General features: G+C 34.2%; 2 protein-coding genes and 1 long non-coding RNA gene across 4 annotated transcripts; all 3 read left to right on the top strand.

The window, feature by feature from the left end:
• The first annotated feature begins 2,573 nt into the window (after positions 1–2,573).
• On the top strand, positions 2,574–5,405 carry LOC138128270 (uncharacterized). Its single transcript, XR_011158575.1, has 3 exons — positions 2,574–4,585; positions 4,638–5,022; positions 5,086–5,405. It is a non-coding gene; the product is annotated as an uncharacterized lncRNA (long non-coding RNA).
• Positions 5,406–6,498: 1,093 nt separating this feature from the next.
• LOC138128266 (protein takeout-like) lies at positions 6,499–7,745 on the top strand. The gene is made up of 4 exons (XM_069044453.1): positions 6,499–6,725; positions 6,773–7,019; positions 7,071–7,204; positions 7,253–7,745. The coding sequence occupies exons 1-4, from the start codon at positions 6,671–6,673 to the stop codon at positions 7,555–7,557; spliced, it is 741 nt and encodes a 246-aa protein (XP_068900554.1). The 5' UTR covers positions 6,499–6,670; the 3' UTR covers positions 7,558–7,745.
• A 3,852-nt stretch (positions 7,746–11,597) lies between these two features.
• Positions 11,598–16,398, top strand: LOC138128268 (protein takeout-like). 2 transcript variants are annotated; one of them, XM_069044455.1, is made up of 8 exons: positions 11,598–11,723; positions 11,776–13,723; positions 13,771–14,014; positions 14,066–14,199; positions 14,248–15,438; positions 15,492–15,732; positions 15,784–15,917; positions 15,967–16,398. In XM_069044455.1, the coding sequence occupies exons 5-8, from the start codon at positions 15,381–15,383 to the stop codon at positions 16,269–16,271; spliced, it is 738 nt and encodes a 245-aa protein (XP_068900556.1). In that variant the 5' UTR covers positions 11,598–11,723; positions 11,776–13,723; positions 13,771–14,014; positions 14,066–14,199; positions 14,248–15,380; the 3' UTR covers positions 16,272–16,398. The 2 variants fall into 2 exon arrangements, with proteins under 2 accessions (XP_068900556.1, XP_068900555.1); XM_069044454.1 differs by lacking the exons at positions 15,492–15,732; positions 15,784–15,917; positions 15,967–16,398 and having other exon boundaries at positions 11,599–11,723; positions 14,248–14,740.
• Positions 16,399–17,795: the final 1,397 nt, after the last annotated feature.

Here is a 17,795-nt window from a genome sequence, read left to right as displayed (position 1 = left end):
TGAATGAAAATTGGAAGCTCATTTTTGCCAAATCTACTACGCCTTATTTAAATAGTTATGCTCAAATCTACGGCGATGTATTCAATAATTTCTTAGAAGTAGTACCTCTCGTGAATCTCTTTGAGGGCGTACAATAACACGTTTTTTATACTTAGTTGGTAAGTTTGTGATTCTTGTTTTGAACAGTTTGGTGACTCTTTAGGAATAAATTGTAAGAGAATGAAAAAATAGAGATAGATACTGGAATAAAAAAGCTGAGATGGGTTTTTAATCACTTATGATGGTATGAATTATCCAATGAAATAAATGTAATGTTCTATTGGGTTTTGAGTTCGCATTTCCCTTTAGAGCCTAATTTCAGAATTAGTATTTTTTGTGTGAAAAATAAGAGAAAAGTAAGTGATAATTGTAGAGTTGTAAGCGAAAGACAGAGTTTGAATTTATTTAAGAGCGTCATCATGAGTGATAGTCTATAAGTTAGGGAAATAACGCTGATTAATCTCAGTTCTTATTGTAGTAAATGTTGTTGATTTCTTTTTATACGTTTTTACTGACGTGTTTATTTACACACATTGGTAATGACGCACTAAATAAATTAAGTCAATTAATTCAAATGTAACAGAAAAATATCAACAAAAATACGTCCTGGACCATGTTTGCCCCTTAAACTCGTTATGTGACTGTCGTCCTTCATGTTGAAATGCATAAATACAGAAAGTAAAGGAAGAAGAGCATATTTTCGCCATAATTTAAAATGAAATAATTTTTACTTCTTGTTAATGTTATGTGGGTGAACACTTGCACTTCATTAACGCTGCGAAAAAATGTACTACTTTTGTTGTTTGTCAATCTGCAAAATCTTTTGTTTCAGCTTCAACTTTTACGAAATGTGACAAAAGAAAGTCCGATTTCCACTAGTGTTTGTCCAAAGTTGTACAAAATGTCATCACTCAGTTGGCTAAACCGATGGAAAAATATAATTTGCCCAGTTTTGAGCCCTTCAAGTTCGCGTCACCAAGCCCCAAATCGGGTCAGCAGATTTGGAGTAGTCCCATCAAATTCAAGAACTACCGAATTTACGGTCGTACCAAAATCAACAGTTCCAAAGTTAAGTGAGTGGTACCTGTTCTGTGTTAAGAAAAAAAGAATTTTTGCAGCATGAATTTTGAAGATAACACACTGACAGTAGAACTCTCCAACCTAGAAATTCGGTACGAGATTGACTACGAAGCTAAGGGTAAAATGATGGTTTTAGTTTTACCGTTCGATTCCACTGGACTTGTAACTGTGATTTCTAGTGAGTTTCTAGCACAAAAATTCTATTTCTATAACGTTAAGTTTACTCTGGAAGAGTTCCTCAAGAACGACAAGAAATATTTACGAGTATCTGGTACCAACATGATGGTATTATGAAAATCTGTTTAAAGACAAGGCCTTGAATGATGCATTTAATCCAGAGCTGAGTGGAAGTAAAAGTCTATATGTTACAATAGAAACTGCAAAACGTCAGCTTTTAGAGGTAAAAAGACCGGCAAAATTTGTGAGGTTAAGTTTTGATGTTTAAGTTTTATTTGAGCTTTATTTTCTTGATGATAATTTATTGAATTGAACAGGACACAAGTTTTCATAGCAAGCGGGACCAGACAATCATTTTTAATTATATGTAGATCCCCTGTATTATCATAATTTGTCAATTTTCCGCTGCACATGTTGCTACACAAATTTTTCCAATAGATGAATTGTTGAAGCCATACAATTGAGAATTAACTACTAAATCTTACATCTATCTATGAACTTACAATATTTGTCATGTCTTAATCGTTTTTATCCAGGGTTATTCATGAGAAGGGTACTTCAGAATTTTTTTGCCGCAACCCATTGTACTCGTAATACATATGCAACAATTTCTTGATTTCAAAATTTGAAAATAATTATAACGGAATCCACGATGGCTCTTAGTCTAGTATCTTTAACATTAAAGCAAAAAATCTGAAAAAAGACTGACAGGATCCTGATTTATGAAGAGTGTGGAAAAAATGTTGTCGCCGCTGCGGATGTATACAAGCCGATGGTTGACACTTCGAATACATTTTACATTTACTTAATTTGTTAAATTTTTTAAATATAGGACCTATATTTAATCAAAATTTAGGTTATCTCTGCCAACCTGACATTGCTGACAAATCTATCCAACTTACTTTGATTACTAATTTAAAAGAAATAACGTATTTGATTTAGTAGTTAATTCCAGTGGTATTGTTGGTTGCGGCTAAACAAAATTCAGAAGTACCTCTCTCGTGAATAACCCTGTCATGGCTACACCTGCAGCTCTGCATTGACGATTTAGCAACACAACGAAAACAATGAACAATGAAAATTTCGAAGTGACAAGTGACGCACAGTTGACTGTTTCTCGCTCGCTCCGCTCAACTCGACTCCCGAGATTTTAGCTTGCTGCGAACGATTTTAGCGTGATGCGGACGATTTTAGCGTGTCCGGGAATAAAATGTAAGTGGTGCGCCTAAGGAAGTTCTTCTAAGTGCTCCTATTGTATAATACTGTAATTATTAAAGTGTTTTTGATTGGATAACAGGACCCACCACCCACGGTCCGTTCTCCGTTGAATAATATTTTCAAAACTCACTGCAAATATCATAGCAACTAGTTTATAAAGTCCAACTGCAAATTTTAATGCAATGGTATCAAGTATACAAAGTAATAATTTTAAAACGTCACTTTCAGTTTCTCTGATAATGAAACTTATTTATCGGTTTCTCTTCATAGTCGTAGAAAAAGTATAGTATTCTATTCGCGGATAATGGGTATTACTCGCTTGCGCCTCGTGACACATAATCATCCTCACGAGTAATAGCCATAATTATCCGCTGATTGAGTAATATACTATTTCACAAAAAGTACTTTATACACTTGTTGTATAAATTACTATTCTTTTATATTTTTGAAAAGAAAATTATTTATTTTTCTAACTTAGACCCAGCTGTCAACCTAACAGGAAACAGATTATTATATTGCCATAATAAAACAAATCTGAATAGTTTATTTCATTGCCGAGTCAATAATTATTACCAAAATTCAAAAAACCATGATTCAGCTATTCTTCATTTTCATTGACAAAATCTATAGAAATAAAAAATGTTTTTTATTCATTTTTTAATCCTATCAAGATTAATAACACATTTATAATATGTACATGCGTTGAGTCTTAAGTAATGCCATTCATTATTCATGGCCATGAGTTCATTACTCCACGGGTTGTGACCAATTGTAAAATTGGATCATGCGGTAGACTATAAAGTTGCAGTGATACAATTCACCATTCATATCTCATGATTGTCATAATTTCCGACTGTACTTCTTTTATAAAAAAAAAAAATAGGTAACAATTGGATTGTGATAGGTAAAACGACAAAATTTCAACGTCGCAGAAAAAGAATCGTATTCCACTTGTGTGTAATAGCTATTACTCACTCGAATAATAGAGCAAACTTCATCCTCGTTAGTAATAACCATCACTACACTCCCGTCGATTACAACACTATTAAATAATTACTTCAAATTTGCGCTTTATAACATTACACAGAGTGGTAAAAAATTTCAATTCCAAATTGCTAACTGGTTTGTAGGTGTGATTTTCGTTCAGCTATCTACAAAGAAAAATGTTTTAAAATCTTGCAATTGACAAATTGCAATATCTTTCAAGAAATATAAAAAATATATAAAACAAATACTCACTGAGTGGGCTGTTGAGTAACAGAACTAACAGACGAGTGAAAATTTAAATATTTTCAAATACTAGTCTAGAAAATTTGGGTTCAGCTAATTATATTACGTCTGTCTTCCTTGGCCAACTTCTTTTACCAGAATTTAAAACAATCGACTACTACGACCTCCAATTAGTTTTGGTTTCAACATTACCAAAGACAAAACAAACATTTTTGTATTAATTTATTCCAATTAATTTGGTTCATCTTGTTCAAAGAATTTTGACATGTTATAATGATGAGTCCATCAAGTATATCAGCATCAACGATTGCAGCGACAATCTTGCAAGAATCCTTAAATTTAAACAAAAATTAACTCCAAATGAATTCTGTACCTAAATATGTCGCACTATTGCATAATTTTCAAATAAAGCAAAAATAAAAGAACTTCTAATCGATTAAAAGTTTATTCCTTTTATTTTCATTTGGTCCAATTTATTAAAATCGTTTTGAAGGTCTAATCTGGAACGAGTTTGTAGAACAATTTTGGGCTTAGCCTATAACGGGTGTTTATTTAAATTTGGCGTCGAAGTAGGCGTTGAACTGTCGATTGTGAACGCACTATACAGGTTACGGATCACGGATCAGCTGTTTAAATCTTACGCTTTACACGAGTGGTGCGATCTCAATCGACTCTCCAACGCCTACTTCGACGCCAAATTAAAAAAAACACCCTTTATAAATAGAAGCAAACATATTTAGTCCTCAAAAACGTCGTCAACATTGTCTCAACATGCACACTATATTATTTTTCACCGTCTTCTTCTTGGTGTTAGTGAACGCTTGTACCTCCTTGCGGATGCGTAACTAACAATTCTTCCAAGCACCAAACTCCAAGTGACATTCTCATTCCAGCTCCAAATTTTCGAAAATGCGACAAAAGAAAATCCAACTTTAACGAATGTTTGTCTGATGCCATTTGGAACGCCATCACTCAATTAGGCAAGCCCATGGAGAAATACGGCTTACCCACATTGGAACCCTTCCTGATAAAATCACTCGATGCCAAATCTGTGAGTCAAGCGGCTAGTTTCCAGCTTCGTGTCAAGAATTTAAAACTTCACCCGCACCAAAAAATTATTTTAATAAATTTCCATCTTCAACAGCATGAATTTTGACGACACCACCTTGAAGCTCACAGTTATCAACCCCCTAGTCCTCCTCCGGTTTGACTACGAAGTCGACGGCAAACTGTTCCTCTTGGTGCTCAAGTCTTCGGGTCTTGCGGAATCCGACGTCCGTGAGTGTTTATTTTGCATATGTTAAACCACCATCCTTGCAACGAGTGTAAACATCGTTTTAGATCATCTCACGCAGACTTTTACTTTCGCTTTGGATGAGTATAAAAAGAACAGTTGTTCCACTTTCAAGATTTAGTCGACGACGAAAATTTTAACCAAGTTCTGGATAAAATGATGAGCGAAAATTGGCAGCCAATCCTCGCCGACGGTAGGGACGTTTATTTGGATAGTTATGGGGCGGCGTACGGGCTTGTTTTTCATAATTTTCTGAAAACGGTTCCCATTAAAGACCTCTTCGATGGGATATGACAATCGAGTTTTGTCCAGAAGTAATCTTGTCTTGTATGCAATAAAATTAAAAACAAAATAGTGAAAAGTGAAAGCTTTGTTCTTATTTCTTCATGGCAAACCAAACAATTTGGTTCATTCAATTTCAATTATTGTTTAAATTAATTTGGACAAGTGTTGATAACTTTTTTCAAAAGATTCAACTGAAGTCTTTATTTTCTCCCCATTTCACTGTGAGAGCTGTAGGTTTTTATCGAAATACTCTGTGCAAATCTGAACGATTCTGGTTGCGTCAAACCAGTTCCTGAGACCCAAATTCTAAACTGACTCTCTTCACGTTACTCGTCGAGGACGTCCAGGTCTACGGAGAAGCTCACTAACCGCTTGTTGTGACCATTTGGGCAACTCAATGCAATCAGAACTCAACCCAAACGTTAAAATTGCACCTGTTATAAACCAGTTTTCTTCGCGACAAAAGCTTGACCTGTCCATAATTTCCAATGTCGAGTAATGACAAACAACACTGCATCGATTCTTGCCAACTCAATCTGGAAACATGCATTCCATTACATTTGTGTTTACTTTTGCGTTGTTTCGCGATCTGTACAAGAAATGTTGTTTTTTATTTCTATTCCAATTTTCGCTTCGTGCACAAATGTCATTTGACAATTGTAGCTTTTCATAAATTCACAAAACGATCACAAACGAATTTATTGCAATTTGGATTGGGCAAGACAACGTCTGTCGGGTCAGCTAGTTAGTAATAAAATGCATTCACGTTGTTTTGCCATAATGGAAGGCCATGGAAAATTTGCATTCAATTTGTTAAATTAGGTTATGTTTTTCTAAGTTTGAGGTTATAAATAGCATCAATGTCTAGTGCATTGTTGTCAGTTTTACTAGTTTGCAATAGAAGAATACAGACATCGCGGGAAATTCAGGCATTTTAGTGAAGGAAATGAAACAATGTGTCCAACGTTAGGAAATAAATCATGGCCTCCCATTATGCTAAAACAATGTGAACGCTGTTTATAAACAGACTATTTGACAGGCTAATAATAATTTCTAACAAATTTTGTTACTAGACCCCATATTTTAAAATTCTAGATATTTCTCTCCATACCATTAGATGTCCGTACAAATTGTTGACCCAATTTGATAAAAGATCCAAGAAAAATTTAGGAGACTCTAAAATTCCTCGCCAGTTGTTTTCTTTTTTCGGCACCACATCGTTGTACCCCGATCCCAAAACAAGTTCGCGAAATCGTCTCAAAGTATTTTTTATTGCCACATAAGAACGTATAAATACAAGCGAAGCATTCACCACTGCAGTACCACCAGCAATTGTGCCGCTTCAAGATGAAGACGTTGATTGTTTTGAGTGTGTTGTCCCTTTGCAACGCCTTTCCCATGCGTAAGTACTTGCCGAGTAGTTATTACAATTAAAATTTGAAACTGCAGCTTCTTCTTTTACGAAATGCGACAAAAGAAAGCCAGATTTCAACGAATGCTTGTCCGAGGCGGTGCGGAATGCCATCGGTCAGTTGGTTAAACCCATGGAGAAATATCATTTGCCCAGTTTTGAGCCCTTCCAGTTCGCCTCATTAAGTCCAAAATCTGGTGTGCAAGGTGGAAGCAGTTCTACTGTTGTTAAATTTAGGAACTACCGAATTTATGGGCGTACCAAAATCGACAGTTCCAAAGCGAAGTGAGTGGTACTTGCTTGTTAAGTAAAATAGTAATTAATTGTTGCTGGCAGAATGAATTTTGAAGACAACACTTTAACACTGGAACTATCCCATCCCGAAATTCGATACGAGTTTGATTACGAAGCGAAGGGTAAAATGTTTGTTCTACCATTCGATTCCGCTGGACATGGAACTGTGACTTTAAGTAAGATTCTTCCACAAAAATTCTATTTTTTTAAATTGTCAATTTCAGAAAATCCGATCTACACTATCAAATTTACTCTGGAAGAGTACGTCAAGGACAATAAAAAATATTTGCGAGTAGTTGATAGCAACATGACGCTAAAACCTGAATCGATGACTATGTATTTTGAAAATCTGTTCAAAAACAAGGTCTTGAATGATGCATTTAATCGAGAGATGAGTGAAAGTTGGAAAGTAATTTTTGCCAATTTTTCTGCGGGTTATATGGACAGTTATGCAAAAGTTTACGGTGATGTATTCAATAATTTCTTAGAAGTAGTACCTCTCGTGGATCTCTTTGAGGGCGTACAATAACAGGTCCATTTTATATTTAATTGGTAGATTTGGGTTTCTTGCTTTGAACAGTTCGGTGGCTCTTTAGGAACAAATTGTAATAGAATGAAAAGATAGAGATAGATACTGAAATCCAAAAGCTGAGATGGCTTGTTAATCATTTATGATGATATAAATTATGCAATGAAATAAATGTAATGTTCTATTGGGTTTTGAGTTTGCATTTCCCTTCAAAGCCTAACTTCAGAATTAATATTTTTTTGTGTGAATAGTGAGAAAAATAAGTGATGAAAAGACAAAAGTTGTAAGTTGACTAAGTAATAAGCTTTTGCCAAATTGTAGATTTGTAAGTGGAAGACAGAGTTTGGATTTATTTAAGAACATCAAGAGTGATAATCTGTAAGTTAGGGAAATAACGCAGGGATGCTGATTTACCCAAATCTTATTGTAGTAAATATTTATAACTTTAAAAAGTGTAAAATGAACTTTTGCTGATACAATGCGACTCTTGATACATTGAAAGATTGCAATTCCTTAAAAATTATATATTTTAACGTCACAATTAATATCCCAGAAAGTTGAGAAAACACGACCATTTTGGCAATTTTATAAAATACAAGAAGACAAACTTTTGTGTTGTTGACTTCTTTGTGTCCGTTTTTACTGACGTATTTATTTACACACATTATTGATGACGCACTAAATAAATTAAATCAGTTAATTCAAATGTAACAGAAAAATATCAACAAAAATACGTTCTGGAACATGTTTGCCCCTTAAACTCGTTATGTGACTATTTGAAAAAAGTAGATACAAAATAAATTACATTTGTAATTTTTACAATGATGTCTTTTGCTTTGTAGTTCGTGCGGTCACCTATGTTACCTATGTCCACCTATGCCAAAAAGTGTCTTTTATCCTCGCCTGTTTTAATCCTCGGCTGCGCCTCGAGCAGAAAGCTCAGACCCGGTGAAAAAAGATGCACTTTTTGGCCTTAATACACAAATACTTATTTTATTCATTTCTTAATCCTATTGAGATCAATAACACATTTATAATATATGCGTCGAATGTTAAGTAATGCAGTTCATTATTTATGCCCATGAGTTCATCCTTCATTACTCTACGGGTTGAGATCAACTGTAAAATTGCATCACGGGGTAGACTATGATACAATTCCATATTCACATGTCATAAATGTCATAATTTTTGACTGTACTTCTATTCCCGGTTAAACATCAGGTTTTTTTCAAATCACTACCATCTTTCGGAGGAGATGTAAAACTGTCGGTCCCGGCTACTACTTATGCCCGTTTGCACCGTTTTGTAGCTAAGCATTACTTACCTTAGGAAAGACTTAAAGTTATGTCTTACCTTACAGCCCTTTCACAATGGCGTTAACGTTACGTCGATGTTAAAACGTTAATGTTAACGTTAGATCTAATTACATGTATTTCAGTACTTTTTATAAACTATTTCCGTTGGCTATTGTTAGAATGTAACGTTAAGAATCCAGAACATTTCTAGAACTAACGTTAACGCTAACAATCTCATGCAACATTAATTTTCATCATAACGTCAATGTGAACGGTCCACAATGAAATACATGTAATTTTGAATTTCTAGATCTAACGTTAACATTAACGTTTTAACATCGACGTAACGTTAACGCCATTGTGTATGGACCTTAAGTCTCTCATCCTTTGCACCGTAGATAGTTAAGCACTCCTTAAATGTAAGCAACGGTAAGGTCTATTCAATTTGGCAACACAGCAAAATTCTAGTAATATTGGCGGCGGTTGGTATAAACTTAGTTACAAACTAGATTTTTGACAGGTGTTTCTAACCACTTCTCTGTTATTGTTATCATTACAGAGAACGGTTAACGATAGTGTTTTTGACTTTTTTTACATGATGGCTAATTATCTTGAAAACAACAACGACGATATATTCGAGGACGATTTTGATATCCTCAAAATAATTCTGAGCATTTCGATACTCTTGATGAATAAGGTTTTTATAAGAGATTCCGGTAAGTACCTATAGTCACTCACAAACCTAGCTAATGTAATAAAATAATCAAAATTTTAAAATAAATTGCATTCCTTTTTAGCCTAACCAAGCAAACAACATTGAATTTGTTAGAGTTAATTGAAGATGAGATAGAACATCGAACATCCTACAGATTTGTAAGAAATACAGACAAATAAAGTAGCAATCATATAAATATGTACTTATTTTCAGCACATGATGCCACAATTTTTAACAGTAGTTGTGTGTAAGCAAGGTTTGATGCTGGACATTTTTCCAATTGTGTATTGTTAAGTAATGTGCAAAATCCACAAATTACATCAATAAGATTACAATAATGTATTTACTCAGGTGATAGTGGATCACCCCTACAGCCATACTTTTTAACACCCATATTGAATTTCCTGTACTTGCATATGGCCTATGGTTAAAAATGGACACTGCTTTGACAGTAATTATTCCTGCAGGAGTGCTACACAACTTTGCCAAGTTAAACAATGAACAAGAAGCACCACCTGCTGAGGGCATAGAACACAATGTTTTGGAAGAAATTATCCAAATGGGACAAGTACCACCTATAAATCCAAATGCAGAGGACCATGCCAATAGAGACATTAGAAATGGATTTATAAATAATCATTTTGCAAATTTATAATAAAAAATTTATTACAATACAGAATTGTTATTCCAGTTCTTATTTTTTTTTAATTGTTCTTTTTTTAACTCTAATTCTACTTGTCCCATAACCTTACCTGGCAACTCATGATAAAATAGCAACAAATTTGCTGATCTAATAATTTACTGTAAAAGATTCGTCGATGCGAAGCTTCGACAACCGACAAAAAATGGATAATTTCGCGCCAGCGCCATCAACATCACAAGTCCGAACAAAATATCTTATACCCTCTTATACGCATGTGCCAAGCATTGCCTAAAAGTTAGGACAGGAATATTCGGGGGCTTAACTTAGGCACAGCTTAAGAAACCATTTGGTAGCGGTGCAAATGAAATCGGCAACTTAAGTCTGGTCCAATACTTAAGCATTACTTAGTATTGACGGTGCAAACGGCCATAATGGTGGTAGTGGTCGTTAGGTTATGTTAGAGGCGCTTGCGCGACCTGAAAACATCTAGCACTTGACCTTAGCCAGAAGGTATACGATTATTTATTTTTATTAAAAAAACAGGTAAAAAATGAATTGTGTTAGTTAAATTGACAAAGATTTAGAGAAAAAAAAATCGTATTCCACTCGTCTGTAATGACCATTACTTACTCGAATGTTAGAACAAACTTCTTCCTCGTTAGTAATAGACATCATTACACTCCTGTCGATTACTGCACTATTAAATAATTACTTCAAATTTGTCCTTTATAACATTACACAGAATGGTAAAAAAAATCACTTCTTAATAATTGCTAACCTTGGGACGTGTGATTTTCATCGAGATATCGACAAAGAAAAATGTTTTATAATCTTGGAATTAACAAACTACAATTTCCTTAAACAAATATTAAAAAAATAAATACTCATCGAGTGGCCTGTTGAGTAATAGAAGTGACAGACGAGTGAAAATTTGAATATCTTAAAATACTCGCCTAGAAAATTTGTGTTCATGCTAATTATATTATGTCTGTCTTCCTTGGCCAACTTGTTTTACCAGAATTTAAAACAATCGACTATCACGACCTCGTATTTAATATTACCAAAAACAAAACAAACATAATTGAATTAATTTATTGCAAATCATTTGGTTCATCTTTTTCAAAGAATTTTGACTCTTTAATATCATGTTTTAATGTTGAGTGAGTCAAGTACATCAGCGTTGGCTGCCACAATGAATTTCAGTAACCAAAAGAATGCTGTAAATATGTCGCACTATTGTATAATTTTTAAATGAACCAAAAATAAAAGAACTTCTAACTTATTAAAAATCAATTCTTTTTATTTTCATTTGGTCCAATTTTTTAAAATCTTTTTGAAGGTCTAGTCTGGAACGAGTTTGTAGAACAATTTTGGACTCGGCCTATATAAATAGAAGCAAACATCCTACTTAGTCCTCAAAAACATCGTCAACATCGTCTTAACATGCACACTACATTATTTTTCACCGTTTTCTTCTTAGTGTTAGTGAATGGTTGTACCTCTTTGCGGATGTGTAAATTACAATTTTTTCAAACACCAAACTCCAAGTGACATTCTCATTCCAGTTCCTAATTTTCGAAAATGCTAGAAAAGAAAATTCAACTTCAACGAAGGTTTTTCTGATGCCATTTGGAACGCCATCACTCAATTAGACAAGCCTATGGAGAAATACGGCTCACCGACATTGGAACCCTTCCAGATAAAATCACTCAGTGCCAAATCTGTGACTCGAGCGGCCAGCTTCCGCTACAAGGTCAAGAATATAAGAATGTAGGGTCGCACCAATATCACCAGCTTGAAAGCGAAGCAAGGGTGCCGTACCCGCCCCAAAAAATGATTTTAACAAATTTCCATCATCAACAGCATGAATTTTGATAACCACATGCTGTCGCTGACAGTTATCAACCCCCTAGTCTTGGAAAAGTTTGAATACGATGCCGAGGGTAAACTGTTTCTCTTGGAGCTCAAGTCTTCGGATCCTGCAGAATGTGACATACGTGAGTGTTTATTTTTCATATGTTAAACAATCATCTTGCAACGGGAGATCTGAAGTTCCACTTTCAAAACTTAGTCGACGACGACAATTTGAACCAAGTTATAGATAAAATGGTGAGCGAAAATTGGCGGCGAATCCTCGCCTAGGAAACACGACATTTATTTAGATAGTTATGCGGCTGCGTACGAACTGGTTTTTCAAAATTTTCTGAAAAAGGTGCCCATTAAAGAGCTCTTCGATGGGATATAACAATAGAGTTCTGTTGAGAAGTATTCTTATCTTGGGATCGTATGCAATAAAATGTTTAAAAGAATTTAATCAAAACCTTTGTTTTTATTTCATCACAAGCGAAACAATTTAATTTCTCATTTCAATTATTCTTTAAATTGATTTGTACAAGTGCACAATGTAATTCTTTAATTTCACTATGACATCATCGAGAGTTGTAGGTTTTTATCGAAACACTCTGTACAAATTTGGACGATTCTGGTTGCGTCAAACCAGTTCCTGAGACCCAAATTCTAAACTGACTATCGTCATGTTATTCGTCGAGGACGTCCAGATCTAGGGAGAAACTCATTAACCGCTTGTTGTGATCATTTGGGCAAAGCAAATCAATCAGAACCCAAACGTTAAAATTGCACCTTGTTATAAACCAGTTTTCTTCGCGACAAGAGCTGACCTGTCCATAATTTCCAATGTCGAGTAACGACAAACAATACTGCATCAATTCTTGCCGTTTCAGTTGTCATGGTTTCGAATTTGCAATGTCTTATCCAGCCTTACCGGGTTTTGTGAATGACCCCATCAAATACTAATAAAATGCATTCTAGTTGTTTTGGCATAACAATAGGCCAAGAAAATTTCGTAGTAAAGCTGTTTATTGAATTATGTTATATTTTTTTAAGTTTGAGGTTATAAATAGCGTCAATGTCTAGTGCATTGATGTCAGTTTTACCAGTTTGCAATTGAAGAATTGAAGAATACTCAGACATCGCAGTGAATTCAGCAATTTTGATAGGCCCGTATGTCAGGCACTTCAATGACGGAAATCAAACAGTGTGTCCAACGTTAAAAAAATAAACCATGGTCTCGTATTATGCCGAAACAACGTGAACGGTGTTTATAAACAAACTATTTGACAGGCTAATAATTTTTAATAAATTTTGTTACTAAACCCCATATTTTAAAATTCTAGATAATTCTCTCCAAATCATTAGATGTCGGTTCTGCTCTTGTAAATTGATGTTGACCCAGTTTGAAAAAAGATCCAAGAAAAATTTAGGAGACTTTAAAATTCCTCGCCAAATGTTGTTTTATTTTTTCGGCAACACATTGCTGTCCCTCGATCCGAAACAAGTTTGCAAAATCGTCCCAAAGTATTTTTTTGCCACATAACAACGTATAAATACAAGCGAAGCAATCACCACTGCAGTACCACCAGCAATTGCGCTGCTTCAAGATGAAGACATTGATTGTTTTGAGTGTGTTGTCCCTTTGCAACGCCTTTCCCATGCGTAAGTACTTGCCGATTAGTTATTCCAATTGAAATTTGAAACTGCAGCTTCTTCTTTTACGAAATGCGACAAAAGAAAGCCAGATTTCGACGAATGCTTGTCCGAAGCGGTCCGAAATGCCATCAGTCAGTTGGTTAAACCGATAGAGAAATATCATTTGCCCAGTTTTGAGCCCTTCCAGTTCGCGGGAGTAAACTTCAAACCTGGTGCGCCAAGTGGAAACAGTTCCAAAATTAAATTTACGGACTACCGAGTTTACGGTCGCACCAAACTCAACAGCTTGAAGGCGAAGTGAGTAGTACTTGATTGTTAAGTAAAATAGTAATTAATTGTTCTTGGCAGAATGAATTTTGAAGACAACACTTTAACACTGGAACTATCTCATCCTGAAATTCGATACGAGTTTCATTACGAAGCTAAGGGAAAAATGTTTATTCTACCATTCGATTCCGCTGGACATGGAACTGGGACTTTGAGTAAGATTCTCCCACAACAATTATATTTGTTTTAATTGTCATTTTCAGAAAATCCGATCTACACTGTCAAATTTACTCTGGAAGAGTACCTCAAGGACAATAAAAAATATTTACGAGTGGTTGATAGCAACATGACGCTAAAACCTGAATCGATGACTATGTATTTTGAAAATCTGTTCAAAAACAAAGTCTTGAATGATGCATTTAATCAAGAGATGACTGAAAGTTGGAAAGTAGTTCTTGCCAATTTATCTGCGGGTTATATAGACAGTTATGCAAAAGCCTACGGTGATGTATTCAATAATTTCTTAGAAGTAGTACCTCTCGTGGATCTCTTTGAGGGCGTACAATAACACGTTTATTTTATATTTATTTGATAGATTTGTGTTTCTTGCTTTGAACAGTTCGGTGACTCTTTAGGAATAAATTGTAATAGAATGAAAAGATAGAGATAGATACTGTAATCCAAAAGCTGAGATGGATTTTTAATCACTTATGATGGTATGAATTATGCAATGAAATAAATGTAATGTTTTATTGGGTTTGGTGTTTGCATTTCCCTTTAAAACATAACTTCAGAATTACTATTTTTTATGTGAATAGCCAGAAAAATAAGTGATGAAAAGACAGAAGTTGTAAGTTGACTAAGTAATAAGTTTTTGCCAAATCGTGGATTTGTAACTGGAAGACAGAGTTTGAATTTAAGAACATCAAGAGTCATAATCTATCAGTTAGGGAAATAACGCAAGGATGCTGATTAAGCCCAATTCTTATTGTAGCAAATATTTATGATTTTAAAAAGTGTAAAATGAATTTTTGCTGATACAATGCGACTCTTGATACAATGAAAGATTGAAATTCCTTAAAAATTATATATTTTAATTTCACAATAAGTATCGCAGAAAGTTGAGAATCCACGACGCATTTCGGCAATTTTATAAAATACAAGAAGGCGATATCTTTTGTGTACTTGACTTCTTTGTGTACGTTTTTACTGACGTGTTTATTAACACACACTATTAATTAAATCAATTAATGCAAGTGTAACAGAAAAATATCAACAAAAATACGTTCTGAAACATGTTTGCCCCTTAAACTCGTTATGTAACTGTGTCCTTCATGTTGAAATGCATAAATACAGAAAGTAAAGGAAGAAGAGCATATTATCGCCATAATTCAAAATGAAATTATTTTTACTTCTTGTAATCTGGGTGAACACTTGCACTTCACTAACGTTGCGTAAAAATGTACCACTTTTGTTGTTTGTCAATTTGCAAAATCTGTTGTTTTAGCTTCAACTTTTACGAAATGTGACAAAAGAAAGTCCGATTTCAACGAGTGTTTGTCCAAAGCTGTACAAAATGCCATCAGTCAGTTGGCTAAACCGATGGAGAAATATAATTTGCCCAGTTTTGAGCCCTTCAAGTTCGCGTCACTAAGCCCCAAATCGGGTAAGCAAATTCGGAGCAGTTCCATGAAATTTAAGAACTACCGAATTTACGGTCATACCAAAATCAACAGTTCTAAAGTGAAGTGAGTGGTACCTGTTCTGTGTTAAGAAAAATAGTAAAAGACTTTCTGCAGCATGAATTTTGAAGATAACACACTAACAATAGAACTCTCCCATCCAGAACTTCGGTACGAGATTGATTACGAAGCTAAGGGTGTAATGATGGTTTTACCGTTCGATTCCGCTGGACTTGTAACTGTGACTTCTAGTAAGTTTCTATCACAAAAATTCTATTTCTCTCAAAATCACAATTTCAGAAAATCCGACCTACACCCTTAAATTTACTCTGGAACAGTTCGTTAAGAACGGCAAGAAATATTTACGAGTATCTGGTACCAACATGATGATAAAACCCGAATCGATGACTTTCTATTATGAGAATCTGTTCAAAGACAAGGCCCTGAATGATGAATTTAATAAAGAGATGAGTGGAAGTTGGAAAGAAATTCTTGCCAATTTTGCTGCGGGTTATATGGATAGTTATGCAAAAGTCTACGGTGATGTATTCAATCATTTTTTAGAAGTAGTACCTCTCGTGGATCTCTTTGAGGGCGTACAATAACACGTTTATTTTATATTTAATTGGGAGATTTGCGTTTCTTGCTTTCAACAGTTTAGTGACTCTTTGGTGATTTCTGATAACTTATGGTGATATGAATTATGTAATGAAATAAATGCAATGTCTATTCCGTTGTAAATTTTAATTTCCTTTTGAATACTAATTTTAGAATTAAAAATATTTCTGTATGTAAAGAGAAAAAAAGTGAAGAAAAGATACAAGCTGTAATAAGTTTTCGGCAACTTTTAGAATTGTAATTAAAAGACAGAACATGAACCTATTTAAAAAAATCAAGAGTGAATAATCAAAATATTATGAAAGTAAAGCGGAGATATCGATTAAGTCCACTTCTTTTTGTAATACATTTGTAGTAAACAACTATTATTAGGGCACTTAATAGGTAAATTATATCATTTATTTTGAATATGAAACAGAAAAACATTCTGGAACAGCTTTTACATTTTAACCTCATTATGTGACCATCGTCTTTCATGTTGAAATACATAAATATAAGAAAGAAAGGAAAAAATCATTTCATCGTTGCTAATCAAAGTGAAACAATTAGTGCGATTCTGTTTTAAAATTTAGCAATATTGTCATTGAACAATATTGATTTTGCATAGATCCAACCAATCAACAGCTTCATATCATAGCAACTACAACCTTGTTAAATAGCAATATTGGTAAATTTAAAAACAGAATCGCACCAAATTTTGATATCTTATTGTGCTGCTTTACACCTCTTTAATGTTGCGAAAAATGGACCATTTCTGGAAAATGTGGTGTTTCAGTCTCATCTTTTTCGAAACGTGAAAAATAAAAACCAGATTTGAATAAATATTTGTCCTGAACCAGACCGAATGCAGCCAATTGATTAAACCAGTCGGCGTTAATAGAGCCCAAATCGGGTGGGCAAAGCGGAAGCAATTGCTGTAATCAATTTGGGAACTACCGAATTTATGATCGTACTAAAATCGACGGTGAAGTAAGTAGTATCGGCTTTGTGCTAGGAAAAATCATCGACGACTATTGTTCGCAGCATGAATTTTGAAGACAACACACTAGAACCATGAAATAAATGTAATGTTCTATTGGGTTTTGAGTTTGCATTTCCCTTTAAAGCCTAATTTCAGAATTAATATCTTTTGTGTGAACAGCAAGAAAAATAAGGGATGAAAAGACAGAATTTGTAAGTTGACTAAGTAATAATTTTTTGCCAAATTGTAGAATTGTAAGAGAAAGACAGAGTTTGAATTTATTTAAGAACATCAAGAGTGATAATCTATCAGTTAGAGAAATAACGCAGGGATGCTGATTAAGTCCAATTCTTATTGTATAAAATATTTATAATTTAAAAAAGTGTAAAATGAATTTTTGCTGATACAATGCGACTCTTGATACATTGAAAGATTGCAATTCCTTAATAATTATATATTTTAACTTCACAATCAGTATAGCAGAAAGTTGAGAAACCACGACGCATTTCGGCAATTTTATAAAATATAAGAAGGCAAACTTTTGTGTTGG

Source organism: Tenebrio molitor, chromosome 4 (genome assembly GCF_963966145.1).
Source record: "Tenebrio molitor chromosome 4, icTenMoli1.1, whole genome shotgun sequence".
Classification (NCBI taxonomy): Eukaryota; Metazoa; Arthropoda; class Insecta; order Coleoptera; family Tenebrionidae; genus Tenebrio; species Tenebrio molitor.
The sequence above is the reverse complement of the archived record's forward strand: the minus strand, read 5'-3'. Positions and strand labels throughout refer to the sequence as shown.

Coding starts and splice junctions, on each gene's coding strand:
- LOC138128266 (XM_069044453.1), top strand. CDS start 6,671: ATGAAGACGTTGATTGTTTTGAGTGTGTTGTCCCTTTGCAACGCCTTT. Junction 7,020..7,070: donor ATCGACAGTTCCAAAGCGAA/GTGAGTGGTACT, acceptor TGTTGCTGGCAG/AATGAATTTTGAAGACAACA. Junction 7,205..7,252: donor ACATGGAACTGTGACTTTAA/GTAAGATTCTTC, acceptor TGTCAATTTCAG/AAAATCCGATCTACACTATC.
- LOC138128268 (XM_069044455.1), top strand. CDS start 15,381: ATGAAATTATTTTTACTTCTTGTAATCTGGGTGAACACTTGCACTTCA. Junction 15,733..15,783: donor ATCAACAGTTCTAAAGTGAA/GTGAGTGGTACC, acceptor GACTTTCTGCAG/CATGAATTTTGAAGATAACA. Junction 15,918..15,966: donor ACTTGTAACTGTGACTTCTA/GTAAGTTTCTAT, acceptor TCACAATTTCAG/AAAATCCGACCTACACCCTT.